This window comes from Cervus canadensis, chromosome 3, assembly GCF_019320065.1.
Source record: "Cervus canadensis isolate Bull #8, Minnesota chromosome 3, ASM1932006v1, whole genome shotgun sequence".
NCBI lineage: Eukaryota > Metazoa > Chordata > Mammalia > Artiodactyla > Cervidae > Cervus > Cervus canadensis.
The window spans coordinates 43602255-43614475 of NC_057388.1; the positions used below are offsets into that span (position 1 = coordinate 43602255).

At 47.0% G+C, this 12221-nt stretch overlaps 1 protein-coding gene across 14 annotated transcripts in view; it reads right to left on the reverse strand.

Annotated features, from left to right (window-relative positions):
• SRPK2 (SRSF protein kinase 2) overlaps window positions 1-12221 on the reverse strand; it is a 236862-nt gene that overhangs the window by 9999 nt on the left and 214642 nt on the right. For 4 of the 14 annotated variants that reach the window (XM_043462988.1, XM_043462987.1, XM_043462992.1 and 1 more), the window contains 5 exons: window positions 7593-7693; window positions 7377-7484; window positions 2647-2716; window positions 1924-2016; window positions 1491-1583 (listed from right to left, as the gene is read on the reverse strand). In XM_043462988.1, the coding sequence (XP_043318923.1) occupies window positions 1491-1583; window positions 1924-2016; window positions 2647-2716; window positions 7377-7484; window positions 7593-7693 (465 nt within the window). The remainder of the gene's footprint in view (window positions 1-1490; window positions 1584-1923; window positions 2017-2646; window positions 2717-7376; window positions 7485-7592; window positions 7694-12221) is intronic. The other 10 variants (XM_043462990.1, XM_043462993.1, XM_043462997.1 and 7 more) reach the window with 6 other exon arrangements.

The window sequence follows — 12221 nt, forward strand, 5'->3', positions numbered from 1 at the left end:
ACAATGTACACAGTGTTTTGCTGTTTATAACAATAAAGGCATCAGCTCTCAGCGTACCCCAGGTAGCAGATACCCTCTTACGCCTCCTTGGAGGGAGGACGCACCACCACAAGGGTCCCACAACAGCCTGGGAGACGATGGGACATGCCATGCCAGTCCCCCACCGCACTCCAGCCCCAGCTCTGCCACTGAATGTGCTGCCCTAAGTACAACCTGAGACCGCGTGAAGGTCTGTGTGTGGTGAGGGGACTTTTGCACCTGCTTGAGTGACCCAGACTCAAAGACAAGATTCTCAGAATCAAACTAATACATGTCTGAAGAACTTTTTCCCCTGACAGTTTTTTTTCCTGTGATGAGATTTAAAAAAAGAAAAAACACTGCATCCAGTTACATACTTCACAGGTTACCCACTGGGTCGGTGCAATAAAGTTGAGAGTCTGGTCAATGCACTCAGAGTAAGTGGAGTAGGAAAACACCGTCTTTGGCATGGTTAGCAATCAGGCCTCATGCAAAAACAGGGAAATGAAATTCAAAAGATAAGACAGGATTGGTTAGCTGGAAATCACCAAAGTGAATCATAAAGCATTACTACTGCACAAGAACACCTTATCTCATAGGAAAATAAGCCAAATTTAGAGAATTAATTTGACTATAGAAGATAGAGTATCTAGTACTTGCAAAAATTTCTAGAAACTCCATGTCCTGCCCACATCAACTTTAAAAAGTTCTTTTTTAAAGGAAATTGCACTCCTCCCCCACCCCGCCCCCAAAAAAAATCTATGCTGAAAAAACATGAATTAAGAGAGCTATCCATGCTCACATGAAAGATGACGGCATTGGGGGAAGGTTCTGTAAAAATAAATTCCCTGGGGCTTTTGGGTGTTTTTAAAAATTGATCATTAACTAGGGACTATCCAGGGCAAAGAGCTGTGTTCTAGGCCATGCCAAGGGGAGATCACCAAGTATAATATTAAATCATCCACAGTACAGTGTGACGTGAGGCCCCGGGAGAACAGGATCTGATGTATAAGAATGTTAGGCACACAGGACGTCGCAGGCCCACTCCCCGTATAGAACCAGCTCAGACCCATGAATTAGGATGCAGACGGACTGCCATTAAGTCCACCCTCTAGGGCTCTGCTCCACTGCAAAAGCACTCTGGCTCCAGAAACAACATGGAAAATGGAAAGGCAAGTATAGCTGGTTTCTAAAAATCGTTTAAACTCCTTTTATAAATACTTGAATACATGGACCGGTGCTTAGTGTAAAGGAGAGGTGTGGAGAAGATCAAAGGATTTTCTGAAGACTGTTGTCTCACAAAATTCTTATTCCACAGATATCGGATGATTCTTTATTTCTTGAGAGTTTTCTTCAGCAGAATCCCCCAGGTGTTAAAGTCCAGATCTGTATCCACTGCCCAAATGTGAATGCACAATGTCTCCTTACGGAGAGGATCATGCTGAAAATTAGTGTTACGTAAATACCGTTACCTTTTCTGGTGAAAAACTCCTTGGAATATTTCCCCAACATAGCGTATTTTCGAGGGACTTTCCCCAGCAGTTCAATGATCAATGCTATGTGATCTGCATTGGGAAACATTGCCAGCAAAACAGAAACACACGACAGTTTAATCAGTACACTGCATGCAGACACCGCTATCGCCCGCGCAGACAGAAACAGAGCGCCGCCTGCACAGACAGAGCCCGGGCTCTGCTCAAGGCCCCTCGGAGGGGATGACACACAGGGGCCGCGGCGCGGGGCCGAGTGCGGTCTCCTCCTCAGCTCCGACATCAGCAGAGGAATTCTGCTGGGCTGCTTTGGGAATTTAAGAGAAATGCCTTTGTCACCATTAATGCTACCATCAGCAGCTGCTATTTCGTTTCTGTCTGCATCGTGGCGCTTTTCAAAAAGAAGAGGTACTACCTCTGCGATTGAAGAATTCCCGAGAATATTTTCCAGATAGAGCAAAGTGCCTTGGGATACTGCCTAGCAGCTCTATGATGTGGGCTATGTGGTCTATGGAGGAGAGAAAAAAAAGGATACGGGAATGGGAGGGGCAGAGGGAAGGATGGGATAAAAGAAGAGGGGGGGGGGAAATCGAAATTAGTAAAAAATCAGAAATAGATTCAAATCAACAATGTCTGCAGCACATCCATGCAGAGGCTTCTGGGATGGCAGGCCTCAGGACTGGAGCGTTAACAGCCAGTTAACCAGCTGACCTGAGGCCAGCTCATCCCAGGTCACCCCAGCATTGCAAGCAAGTAAGCATGGAGATGGATAGGTTTGCAGATGGAATTCAAGCCAGAATTCCGTCGTTTTAAATTCAGCCCCCAACAGGACAGAGAAATGGGCAGCAGATCAGTGGACAAAAGGACCATGGAAAGGCCTCGGGTTCATCCGGCCTGTCCTCTCCCAGCCTGCGAGGGGGCGGGCTGAGGCCACAAGCTCCCCGCAGGGTCACCTGTGCCAGGAGGCTCTGCCCAGTCACTGTGACTGAGGGGGCTTCAAGCTCTAAGGGAAAGCATCTGAATCTGGTGTTTGAAAACCAAACGCAGTTCTATTTTTGTGCAAAAACACAATGTTCTCCAGAAGGCCCAGACTCTCTGTAGACCCATACTGAGGTATTCAGCAGGCAACAATACTTACCTTCGTCTCTGGAATAGTCTTCCCCAGAATGTGGTTCAAACAAATAATCTCCCGTTGCCAGCTCAAATGCCTAGGATACAACAGATGACATGCTAAGCACTTCAGAGACTGGGTCCAAGCCAGCAATGTTTTCTGGTACAAGAGACCTACATTTTATGAGGATCTGAATCAAACCAGAGTCTCCTTTAAAGGCTCAACATCAGGCTTTTTTTCTTCTTCCCAAAAGTTCAAAGAAGCTTCAGAAACATTCTTATATATTTCAGAGGAAGCAACTGTGTGCAGGCCTAGCTGGAACACTCCAGGGACCAGGGCTGTCTGACCCAGAGCCTGCCCGCAACCTGCAGGCTGGCCTGGGCCTGGACCGAGGGTGTTGCCACCCTCCTGAAGGGAAGACCTTTGTGCCTTAGTAACTGCGGGCTCCTTTCAACAATTCTCATCACTTCATTCATTTCTGACTCAACCAAAGGAAATTTCTAGAACCAAAGAAACCCTCTTGCTGTCACCCCAGGCCAGGAGGTGCTAGATCACTGTGTAATAAGTCGCCTGTGGTTGGCAGGAGAACTTCCTGGTTATAGGATCAGCCCCCAAGGGTACAGGGTAGGGTGCTGGTGAGGTGACAGGAGGGGTATTTATTTCCATTTCTGCCAGTGAGTCTCTATCTTTTATTTATAAAATTGTCTAAGGACCATGAGTTTAATTTGCTAACAGTAAATAAAGATGACAACTGCTACTGCTCTACTGATCAAATATCATGTTTTTAAAAAAACATGCTTTAAGTAAGAATTTAAACAAATTAAAAGAATCTTTTTAAAAAGAACAAGCCAAACCCCACTTCTGGTCTCCTTCATACTTACTTCTCTTGTATATCAGACTGCGCTGCTGTGGAGGCCCCCAGGGGCCCATCCCTGCTTCACCGAGGCCCAGGCTCAGTGGCTGCTGCACCGCCTGCTCCCTCTCCAGCCCCGGCCGAACTGGCCCACCCTCTCCCCTTCTGTTGATGACCGCCAATGTGCACCCACTAGGGAAGGCTCATCTGCCTGGGGTGGAATCCTTCACAAACCAAGGCAAGCGCACTTAGCCCAGGACCACGTCTCTTCATCTTGCATTTTTTTTTTTTTTAAAGAAAAGAGGGAAGTAAGATGACAAGCCTCTTGCCAGCTACCCTGCGACGAGCACTAGTTCATGAACTCAGGATCCCTGCCCTGAACCAGATCTGGGTCTGAGCCGAACCTAGATGTGCCAGGTCTTAGTGGAACAAGGGGGTCATCTACGCACTTCAGGGCCTGCCCTCTCCACCCAGAAAACAATAAGGACACTATTGGCAATTGCAGACGAGGGTGGAAAACCTCATGCCTGGCCACAGGCCCAAGGGCAACAGTGGATCACATGCTAAATAAGTGTCTTTCTCGCCGGGGACACACGCCAAGAGAAAACGGTAAAAGCCCAATGCAGGCAGAAGACTCCGGAAGTTGAGGGATGGATCCATGGAAAGCACCAACTGCTCTTTACCATCCTTGGTTTCACCTCATTCTTCTAATTGATTTCCAAAACCACTCCAATCTGGTTGTATGCATTTCTGTCAGCCTAACACTAAGCTACATCAGCTCAGCATTTTGTAAAGATGGCCATTTTGATTAGCATCCATGTATTTCCAAGGAAATACAACTTGAAGAAGCCTGTCAATGAAATGGTAAGGAAGAGGCAAGATGAAGGCTCCCCCAACAAGTTATCAGGTCCTAATTCTCTGAAGCGTGACAAGACTTTCTTTTTTTCTGCATATTCTCATTATCTTTTATTACGTATCAAATTGTCTTCAACATAAGTTACAACCTGATTAAACTCAATACTTCTTTCTAAAATCAATTTAAAGACACACACAAAAATCACGTCATATACAATATCTTTTGTCGAGAGTCTAGCAAATATAGTATCTTTCATTGTAGGATTTCTGCTTAAAAGATTTTAACAAATAGGACACAGACAATAGGGTAAATGCACACCATAATGAAACACTAGCCTCTGTACTTTGCCACAGGTTTCTACGCTGGCCACTAAGAAATCATGAAAGATTGTTGCCTTCAACTCTCTGAGTTACTCTCAATATAACCTTTATTATTTTTGTCCATGTTTAATACTGGAGAACTCTGGGTTCTTCCCTCAGTACTCGGCCCAGTCCCCTCAGATCGCTTTCCCCTGGAACAGCGTTTGTCTTCAGGCTCTGGGGAGACCAGGTACCCCTTTCCTGAAATGCCATCGCATATCAACGCACTCCATTCTGAATAAATAAGGTCATGAATTCCTTCCATGATGTGAACACTCCTGAGCAGTTTGGTTAAATGTGTCAAGATTGGCTTTTCTTGTCTTTATGACACTGACTGGGGGTCACCATGGAGCCCTATTCAAGGACTCTGACGCACAAATGCAGAACCACCAAAGTCAGGATCCACACCAAATTTTTAGATCGTGCACACTTACATCTGGAGGAGCGCTAAAGCTCAAGAAAAGAACGAGAGATTCAACCACTGACATACCCCAGCTACTCTGCCTCACCCTGTCCGGCTGCAAGAGCACTCCTCCCTGCCAGCGGCAAACGCACCTACCAGTGAACACGGGCACCAGCCACCACCCTTCCCTCCGCTGGAGTCTCTAAGACATAATGCCATCAACAACAAAGAACCCTGGGTTTTTCCACCAAGAGCAATCCAGAGCTTTACTACAGCTTGGTGTCACGAATTTAATACACTGTTGTGTATTTAAACTTTAACAGAAGTGGGGTGGGTGACGACTGCCTCACCTTCACCAGTTTCTCTATGGAGAACAAGACAGGACCTCTCAGTCAGGACCTCCAGGGAGGAGTGGGGTGGGGATGAAGGCTTGCCCCACTCCCAGAAAATCACCCTTAAACTAATTATAAAGAACTTTATAAGCAGCTCTAGAAGCACTGAGGGACTTCACTTCTTGGGAAGGGAGGAGGCAGAAGGAGACTGGAGAGAGTGCTTTTTCTCAGGAGTCTGAGCTGGACACTGACGCCACAGCTGACAGTGATTACAGGGGTTGGCAGGACCGGAGACTGTGGAGGTACACACTCTTATCTCAAGGAAGGCAAGACAGACAATCTGGTATAAAACTGTACTGACAGCTCCAGCATTATGCTACTACATCTGTGATCTTGTCCTATTTTTCCTGGTTATATCACCAAAATTTATCACCCAAAATTAGAAGTACAAGATTTCAGAGTTGAAAGAGTTTTCAGAGTGTAATTCAGGACAACCCACATATGGCCCCTTCTGTGTAGCTGAAGACAAGTCAGGCCTGACCTCACACATCCTGAAACAGAACACTGCTCCCCTGCAGCTCCAACTGGTGAAAGTGCCCTCCCTCTCCTGACCCGGCCTCTGCCTCCCACTGCCTTCCAGCCCTTCCACCCCATCCTGCCCCTGGACTCCTGCAGAGAGAGCCTGATTTCTTCCCTACATTCAAAGGAACCATGACACACACACCAACTCTTCTAACCATTTGTCTCCATACCCAGCATGGCAAGGACTCAGTTTTTTATACTTATTGAGAAATGTAATTTTAAAATTATTCTCTGGCATTACCCATCAGAGAACAGAAAGGCATACTTTCTGTTCTTGACCTGTTTGGCCATATTGGTTGCAAGCTTGAAAGAGTTTCTTTTTTCATATTGTTTTAGCATCAGAGGACACACACCCAAGGAGTGCTGCAGTTACCTTTAAATCACAGACAGTTGTATTTATTCTGCACTCTTCCTTTTTAGTGAGGAGACAAGTACCAAGCTTTACACACATGCTCTCTCACTTTAAACAGAAGAGAAGAATTTGGGTGGTGGGGGGGCGGGGAACAATACAAGAAAAGCATGAGACACCACCTGAAGCAACAGATACACCCACGTTTCCAACAAAAGACCACAAGCTCAGCTCACTAAGAGAAAGGTGACAAGCTGGCCAGGAAACAGGACCGAGAAAGAAACTGAAACTGGCTTATAGACAAGGGACTATTCATGCTCATCGGTTCACAGGTAAGGAGAGTGAGAAGAGACACTGGTGGAACTTGGGAGAGTTTAGACACAACCAGACCTTTGATGCACACAAGTGGCAGCAAAACGGCTCTGTTATATCAGAGAAAAGAGGCAGCCCGAGGCCCTGAGGAAAACCACTGCCAAGCTGCCTGTGGGAACAGACTTACTCAAACGGCATATGCAGCTGCTCGTGCCTCTGACAAGGCTAGACGGCCTAGAACCGTAAGCCAGAACAGTTTCTAGACTGTGCTTAACAGGAGAGAGCGTAAACAGTGGTATGTGGGGAGAGCCTCTCCTCTCCAGTAACAGGTCTGTCAGACTGCCTCAAACCTTCCCCTAAATCACAGCTATTTCATCTTCCTCCACAGCCTGAGTGAGGAAACACAGGCTGAGTACAGCCCGCAAGACTTCAAGAGCCAACAGGAACTACGTGAAGTCCATCACCACAGCTGAGGTCTGTAGCTGGGGGCCACAGAGGGCCTTGCGAGGTTGTCTCTCACAAGCCCAAACCAAAACATACACAAGGACACACCTGAGAAGGATCCTGCCAACTCTAAACCTTGCCCGCCCGCCCCTCAGTGGACAGCCTCCGGTCAGAAGGCTTAGGCCATTGCACTGGTAAGACTGGCCTACCGTGGGGACTAAAGGGACGAGCCTTTACATAGAGGAAAAGGGCACAGGCCGCTCTTACCATACACGCCGTGCTCCAAATGTCAGCAGGCGTGCTGTAACCTGCTCCTATTAAAACCTCTATGGATCTATACTGACGCGTCTGGATGTCTTCTGTGAAGTGTTTATGCTGGAAGGGAACAGACTACATTACTGTGGAGGAACACAGACGTTAAAAGAGAAAAAGCATCTTCTAATACATGATCACAACCAAAGAAAGAAAGAACACTTTACTTACCACCCAACAAGCATTTCCAAGGTCTGCAATTTTAACTCTAATCTTATCGGCATTCCGTGGGTCCAGGGGATTCACCAGCAGGTCGGCTGCCCGGGTTTTTGCTGGCATGAGTAAACAGCAGGACAGTTAGGGCCTAGGTTAAGTGGTTTGCCAAGTGTGTACACAATGCTTGCAGGGCACACTCCTTTTCTAGAAAAGTGGTGGGATGATCAATTAGGCCTGGAATCCTGTAAGTTGAACTCAACAAATTTAAGTTCTCAAATTCTCCATCTCAGGGAAATACCTCACAAGAGGGCAAGCTGCCCAGAGACCCTATGCACACTGATTTGCCCATTCTCCTTTCTCCCTATCCTTCACCTCTGGGTCAGCCTGCTCAGTTCCTGTAACTTTTAGCTGCTCCTCATTAGATTACGTCAGTTCCCTACTGGATTCTGTCTAGCTCGGAAGTGTGATATTACTAAACTCGAGGGTAGAGATAACACTCCCTGGCGGGATGGAGAGGTGTGTGTGTGCGTGTGTGCGTGTGGGGTGAAGAGGGGGTTGTGTGTGTGCATGTATGTAAGAGTTGGACCATAAAGAAGGCTGAGCACCAAAGAATTGATGCTTTTGAACTGTGGTGATGGAGAAGACTTGAGAGTCCCTTGGACAGCAAGAAGATCAAACCAGTCAATCCTAAAGGAAATCAACCCTGAATATTCACTGGAAGGACTGATACTGAAGCTTCAATACTTTGGCCACCTGATGTGAAGAGCTGACTCATTAGAAAAGACCCTGACGCTGGGAAAGATTGAGGGCAGGAGAAGAGGGTGACAGAGATTGAGATGGTTGGATTGTATCACTGACTCAAGGGATGTGAGTTTGAGCAAACTCTGGGAGGCTGTGAAAGACAGGGAAGCCTGGCGTGCTGCAATCCATGAGACTGCAAAGGGTCAGACATGACTTAGGGACTGAACAACCATCTTCAGGCAGACCCTTGTGTGAAGCATGGCATCCCAGGCAGGCAGCAAGGCCAGGCCGCATGTACCATGAGCAGGGCAGTGACTGAGTGAGGCATCCAGGACCCGGGGCGCCCACAGAGCTTCCCAGGAGGGGCCAGAAAATGCGAGAGAACTCTGGGTGACATTTTAGCCCTCAAGAACTGTTCCTCGGACTGATGTATCAACGCGAGCCAGTCAGACTCTGGTGTTTCCTTCTATCTGCCCTGGGCCCACATCCCTCTTTATGAGGAAGTTTTAACACCATGAGGTCTCACCAAAGGCCAGATATGAGCCAAGGAGAAGGAACACAGAAATCAGAAATGACAAGGGCAGCAGCACAGAGACCCACACAGACATGTGAGGTGTTCACACTGAACAGGGAATGGGCTGAGAAACTGAGTTCCAGAGAAAACAAAATTGCTGACCCAACAGACAGATGGCCAGCACCGGAAATGGCTAGATGAATCCCTCGTGTCACTAAATAAAGGAGAGTCACCAGGCACAACAGAGGAATTGGAGCTTTGCAGAACTGGATTCAAATTTCATTTTCAACATCTACAAGTTACAAATGACTTAAACACTGTGAGGGTCAGTTCTCAGTAAAGCAGGAAGAGAAAAGGACCATCCTCACCCCCAAAAAGAAAAGAAGACCAAACACAGGAGAGCTAGGGGCTCCGCTCTACCTGCCCTCTGAGGCCAAGGCTTCTATTTAGGCCAGAGAGGGACCAGCCAAGGATGAGAGGCCAAGTGGTGGGTGCCACCACTCCAAACGTGAAGCACAGTTTCTACAGAATGCATTTCACTTTTGCAACCATCATAAAGTCAAACCATTGTTAATCCAGGGACCACCAGTACAGTTTCTTTGCCATTAATAGCCCTGGTTTATGAGCACCAAAGTCTCTTTGGTGACCTGCTGTTAGCCTTCTGGTTCATGTCTGTGCATGGTTACCCAGCACACAATGCCTTCCAAATGATACTCGGAAATTTACCTCAAAAATTTAACTGTACTCAGAACACACAGGAGGTAAAAGAGAATCAGTTTGCATCTCTTTTCTCAGTGCGCCAGTTTCCTGCTCTAAGTGTCTCTGAAAGGTTATCAGACTACAACAGTCAAAAAGGCCCACACACTTGCTACATAATCATACAGATTTTGCTTTGTCCAGAAAATCAGATCACCTCTCCTGATTCAGTCACTATTATGCAACTATATCATGGCTCATCCTTGCTCTTTGCTACTAAGGAGGGAATGAAAAGTGCAAAGAGAAAAGCAGGAAGATTTCGCTTCAGGAAGGGCTGGGGCTGTTAAGCCTCTGGGTAACACTGTATTCATGCCATCAGGTGAGCCTGGGTGCCAGCAAGATGCCGCCCAGCGGGGCTGCCATGATCAACAGCCACCATCACGTATCTGCAAGGCACTGTGCAGGCCTTCACTGACACTGTAAGTTTAAAACAGCCTTACAAGGAAGGCACAAACACTCGATATGCAGGAGATTTAATACCCGCCCAAGGAAACAGCAGAACCTACAAGATTCAACACTCAGACCTTACCTCGCTGCTCACCGAGTATTTACGAGTCCCTTCTACGTGGCCAATGCTACGGGCACCGGAAGAGCATGAACGAGACATACAAGGTTCTGCCACCACGCCCTAGTCAGGAAGCTCAAGCTCGTTGAGAATATGGATGATAAAGTAAAAAAACGAATGATTCACATACTATGTCAAGAAACTCTATATGCTAAGAAGAAAAGAGCAGAAAATGGAAGATGGATTACTGATGAGGGCATTCAGCCGAAGGGGTCTTTTCTGAGAAGGTGATGTTTGAGGAGAGGTCTGCACACAGGGCAGCACGAAGGAGAGATGCTCTGGGCAGACATGACAGTGAGTACAAGGCGCAGAGAGGCAGAAATAAATGTGCACCCTTGAGAAACTTCAGAGAGAAGACTGTGTGGGAGGAGCAGAACAAGCAGGGGAAACAGAGGTGGGTGGGGATGGTATCAGAAAGAGAGGCGCTAGGGACGGACTGTGCTGGGCTGCAAGCTTTAGAGAATGATGCCTCTGGGGGTATGCTAAGTGGAAATATCTTGGAGATGGGGTGTGGAGGGTGTGCTTTAAAAAGCCCTCTCTGAACTGCTCTGCAGGAAACAGTCTAGGGAGCAAGGGTGGGAGAGAGAAGAGTGTGGAGCTGTGTTCCAGCGTCCAGTCAAGCACTGCTGCTGACACGGTCACCACAAGGTGAGGGTGACAGGCCAACACGTGCATTGCAGGTGCCACCCTGCTCCCAGGCCTCTGTCCTTCAGACGTGATAAGCCAAAATATGTGGTATGGCTCCAGCAGCTAATAATCCAAGAAGAACGCTGCCTCCTCTTCCCAACCTTCAGTGGCTACGCAATTACTCCAGGGAGAAGTTTGCATTCTTAAGCCTGGCACGTAAGGTGATCCTCAATCTTCTCATTCCAGCCCTGGCACTTCTTCTACTATTTCCTGATATACGCCCTCTGCTGCAATGACAAGGATCCACACACACTGAGTAAAGGGTACTTCTCCCACTTCCCGTTCTTTAGTGCCCGGGGGCCAACTGCCAGCCTCCAGGACAGGACCCTCCCAACAGGAAACAAAGCACCTCCACACAGAGGCTGTCCACAGTTCTCCAACGACCAGGCTTTGAAAACCCAAACTGAGTGCCTCCAAACAAATGACTGGATGAACAAAAAGGTCAGCTTGGTAAGAGATTGGCATCAGTGGAAAAACCAGACCTGCTCTTTCTCCCTGATGCAATATTCATGCCACAGACAGGGTCCTGAAGAATGCGTGTGTGTTGGACAAAGTAAAATTCTGCTGTGAATGGGAAAAGGGGGGAGAATACAGGCAGGTATCACTCATTTGTTGGTTCATTATGCAATAAGTGCTTGTCTCAGCACCAAATTAGATGCTGAGGACACAAAGGCAGAAACACAAAGACTCTCAATGTGTACACCCCAGTGACGAGGAAGACAGTGGAAATGAACGAGGATCACACAGTGAAGTATGACCAAAGGAAAAAGAAGGGAACAAGAACTGGGATCTGCCAGGACCCAACAAAAGAAGTGTGCCCACACAAACAGGAGGAAGCCTTCCAAGAAGGAGGAAAAGCATCAGCAAGGATACAGAAGCATCAGCAAGCATGCCACGTTCACACAGACACTTGATATTAGGTCTTAATAAATGGGGACGAGACCACGCTACACTTGAGATTACTAAACCTTTTTATACTGTTCACTCCATCAATAAAAGATGTTTGAACATTCATTTCAATATATGCATGTTTATAAAGTTTACATACTACTGTTCCTATACATTATAAAACATTGACAAGATCTTAAAAGCAAAAACTACTTGGCAACAAGGCTGAATCCAGCCTGGGTCCTGTCCCAAGTATGAACTTGGGACACGTGGTTCTAGAAGAGCAAGCAGTCACCTGGAGAATAATGAGATTGTGTCAAAAGGACCTAAGAACCAACTTGAAGAGGCTGACAAAGGCCAAATTTGGGTTAATTCTGGCATTTAAAAAAAAAAGCTGTAAATGATAACACCACACAATTGGACGTGTTAATTGAAAAGAAAAAAGAATCGGTGAGTCCGCACCACAGAGGAATATGGGCGATACGTCAGGGAG